This window comes from Mus pahari, chromosome 3 (assembly GCF_900095145.1).
Source record: "Mus pahari chromosome 3, PAHARI_EIJ_v1.1, whole genome shotgun sequence".
NCBI lineage: Eukaryota > Metazoa > Chordata > Mammalia > Rodentia > Muridae > Mus > Mus pahari.
The window spans coordinates 88,183,507-88,185,439 of record NC_034592.1 but is presented as its reverse complement, the minus strand read 5'-3'; the positions used below and the strand labels follow the sequence as shown (position 1 = coordinate 88,185,439).

The following is a 1,933-nucleotide window of genomic DNA, read 5'->3' as shown; positions in this document are numbered from 1 at the left end:
AAAAAAAAAAAAAAGATTCAGTCTGTAATTTTTCTTCTCCCATACCTTTAGCCTCACACTCAAATTCTCTGAGGAAAAGGACAATGTATATCCCAGACTGGTGTCAGGGCAGCTGATGGTCTCAAACCCATCAGTTCCCAGACAGGTGCAGATTACTGTGGTGGGCTACAGGAAGAAGAATGAAGGATGAAATGGATGTGACAGAGATGAACCCCCTTACAGCACACCACGAGGGTTACCAGAAGCAGACAAGGGAAGGGAGCAAGGAAGGAAGCCATGAGATGGAACACGCAGTGTGCCCCCTTGGACAAGTGACTTTGCTTCCATCCTCTCCACTGAAAGTGACAGTCTCCCTGACCTCTCACAGCATGGTTAGCTAGGAACAAAGGAGATGATCTGGCATAGTCCCTGGCGTATGAGCAGTCAGGAATATAAATTAGTCAGCTACTAACCCTCCAATACTGCAGGAACCTTCCCTCTCTACCCCTCATTGTATTGCTGTGTCTTTCTCACGCCCACCCTTCCCACCCACCCCCAAAACCCAATAATGGCTAGGGTGTTGTAAAAATATGACATGGGCAGAAAAATAACGCTTGCTTTTTATAATAACACAAAGTGGGTGTTTCCATTGTTTCAAAAGAGTCAGAACCACTTTCTTCAGAAGCCAAGAAAAGTGTCCCCCAAACATGGAGAAGTAGCTAAGGAAAGAGAATCCAGGAAGTGACCTTCAGTAAGTGGAATCAGGAACTCCAGGGTCAGGCTGAGGTCACATTGTGACATGCTACTTCTGGGTATTATTACATGCATTCAAAATGTCTTGTATTATTTATAAGTTTATAACCCCCTTGGGATTCAATTTTTTTCATTTGCAAAAAATGAGATAGGTACATAAGCTGCTAAATTTGCATGAGGGTTAAATAAGTAAATACGCATATAATACTTAGACTAAAACAGGCATGACAGGCAGCTTCAGTTTGCTTAGATGCAGCTGCCACCATCAGGAGCATTATCTCAGTAGCACAGGAAACTGGGCGGGGTGGAAGGACAGAGATCAGACGGCTGACCTCAGAGTGGGCCCACAGGTGTTAGAATGCAGCCCAGACCGCTGCTGCTGCTGCTGCTGCTGCCGCTTTCTCCTGTAAAGGGAATAACCCTGTTCCTCACTGAGAGCCTGGGTTTTAACAGGAAGGCAAGCTCCATTTCACTTCCTCAAGGAAGTTCAGAGATCTCAGGCTGTCAGAGTCAGGAGTGGCAAAAGCCACACCCTCCACATCAGAGACAGCCCAGCTCGCCCTTTGAGACCTGTAAAGAAGGTGCCTCCACGTACACTCCTCGTCATAGTCCTTGCTACTTGCTGCCTGTCTGCACATCCCTGGCATTAATAACTTGAATAAACTCTTACCCAAAAGGACAGTCCACCCAGTGTCCCCCTCATAGCCCACACCTGAGATCTTTCACAAAGGACTTGTGTAGCTTTCTAAGGGTGGATGACATCTGCTGGGATCCCAAAGTAGTATGTGGAGAGAAAAAAAAACAACTTGATCTCTCCACCCCTGTTAAAACAGTTCTGTAAACCAGGATTTAGATGAGGCAGGCACCCCAAAACTGGCACACAAGCAGGACCNNGAACANGNGAAGAGGAGANACTNGANGNCAGTNCCNCCAGCCCAGACNAGCAGAGGCCCGAGAAAAAGTAGCATCATGGCCAGGGGCAATTCAGGGCGTCCTGGTCACTCACCTGTGGAACAGAAGACAGCCAGAAGCAGCAGGAGTAAGATGAGTCCCCTCTGAGCTCTCATTGTGCTGGGCCACCAAATCTGGAATGAATAAGAGTTGTCACTGACTAAAGCTACCTTCTAGGGATTTCTGAAACCACCAGCTAGAATCCAAGGAGGTCTTGGGAAATGCACAGAAGGCTAACAGAACAGGCAAG

At 47.2% G+C, this 1,933-nt stretch overlaps 1 protein-coding gene across 2 annotated transcripts in view; it reads right to left on the bottom strand.

Annotated features, from left to right (window-relative positions):
- The window catches only part of Cd59 (CD59 molecule (CD59 blood group)), a 12,693-nt gene extending 10,821 nt beyond the window's left edge, over positions 1–1,872 (bottom strand). Inside the window, exon 1 of one of the 2 annotated variants that reach the window (XM_021195223.2) lies at positions 1,739–1,872. In XM_021195223.2, the coding sequence (XP_021050882.1) occupies positions 1,739–1,799 (61 nt within the window). In that variant the 5' untranslated portion in view covers positions 1,800–1,872. The remainder of the gene's footprint in view (positions 1–1,738) is intronic. The other variant, XM_029535738.1, reaches the window with a different exon arrangement.
- Between the last annotated feature and the right edge of the window lie 61 nt (positions 1,873–1,933).